Below are 1,548 nucleotides of genomic sequence, written 5' to 3'. Positions count from 1 at the left end.
GTGTGTGTGTGTGTGTGTGTGTAAATATGTAAGGAGTAGAAATAAAAAGTTGTCTAAAAATAATTACTTAAGTATAGATAACCAAAATCTCTACTTAAGTAAAATAACAGAGTAGTTAGTAACTTTACATGTGGTTATGAACAATGAAAGGACACCTATTATTTTGATGTTTTTGTTACTCGCAAGTGCAGTGCATTGGCTATTTTTTAAAAGAGTAACTTCAGATATTTTTGTCTCAATATTTCTTCATGTCCAGGCATGTAGCCAAGCACTTCTGCATGAATTAAAAATGGAAAAATATGGTGGAAAAAATATATTGAGCTGTCAAGGTCCTGTCAGAAGTTTGAAAGAAGTGTACAGAGAAACCCAGATTCAGCATGTGCCACCAAAGTGGCTCTCCTAYAAATGAAGGACACGTGTTAAAAATAGAAGAAAAATCTGATAAAACTGCCTATTTCTGAGAGCAACATGTCTTAGTACTGCTGGCAATAAAAATGCAAAGTCAGGTCAAGGGAACAAAGAGGAAATGGGGGGGGGGGCATAATTACCATGCATGTGAGTCAGTGAACAACACTGTCCAGAGCAATTTGTGTAGTGTTATAATAACTAGTTACCTAGGAAATGACTTTGTGCAAGGAKAAATCAATCTGTAGCACCCCAAGAGTCAGGATGAAGCACAAGCCACACTGCTTACACTCATCTTCTGAGCTGATCTGTCTGTGTGCGCGTGTGGGTTGGTGTGTGTGTGTGTGCGTGCGCTCGCTACACAGTATGGGTGAGACTAAGTCACATACCAGTGACTCCTTCCTAAGACAGTGAATTAGGACTCCTTTTGATTTCAGGGTTTATCTTATTACAGTCTAATCAGTATATTGATCTGACTGCCAAGAGGCTGATTTAGAAAAGGGAGGCAGTGTRATCCATGAGCCTGTTCACATCCTGACAGTGTGGCTCAAGGTTATATACACATCGTACCCAACAATACTACAGTGGCACACCRCCTGCATTACTGCTAAGGACTTAACAATATAAAACACATATTGTTGTCACAAAASAAAGACAGGAACAGCAATATTATATTTTAAATAAGCTTTAACAAAAACATAAAATATATCAAATTTTTGTTTGATTAAAAGGCTAATGTTTACTAATTGTTTCCTTCAATGATACAAATTCATTTGCATAAAAAATGCATGTTAATTTCATTTTTTAAAATTACACTGGCTATGCTCCTCATGATGAAAACGTGACACTGTTAGCAAAATCACTTCACTGTTAGTTGTAGTCCTTTTCAGATAAACCTTTGTTACAACAGATAAAATCACATAAGAGACTAACAGAGCAGATGTGCTTACGGGGATAGTCTTTGGGATGAATCTTYTCTGACCAGTTTCCATAAAATGTAACTCTATACTTCGCCGTCCCACAAGCACAACAGTCCAGCAGAGGTTTATCTGTGCCTTCTCCATACAAGGATTCTGCACAGAAATGAGTGTGGGGAGGAAAGAAATAAAAAAATTAAAATTTATAAAATACACTGTATATATA

The 1,548-nt window shown here is 36.7% G+C and overlaps 1 protein-coding gene across 1 annotated transcript in view; it reads right to left on the bottom strand.

Moving 5' to 3' along the window:
* The window catches only part of spon1a (spondin 1a), a 51,458-nt gene that overhangs the window by 33,361 nt on the left and 16,549 nt on the right, over positions 1-1,548 (bottom strand). Inside the window, exon 5 of the mRNA XM_014001894.1 lies at positions 1,356-1,478. Coding sequence (XP_013857348.1) covers positions 1,356-1,478 — 123 coding nt within the window. The remainder of the gene's footprint in view (positions 1-1,355; positions 1,479-1,548) is intronic.

Source organism: Austrofundulus limnaeus, unplaced genomic scaffold (genome assembly GCF_001266775.1).
Source record: "Austrofundulus limnaeus strain Quisiro unplaced genomic scaffold, Austrofundulus_limnaeus-1.0 Scaffold10, whole genome shotgun sequence".
Classification (NCBI taxonomy): Eukaryota; Metazoa; Chordata; class Actinopteri; order Cyprinodontiformes; family Rivulidae; genus Austrofundulus; species Austrofundulus limnaeus.
This window is presented reverse-complemented; position numbering and strand designations above follow the sequence as displayed.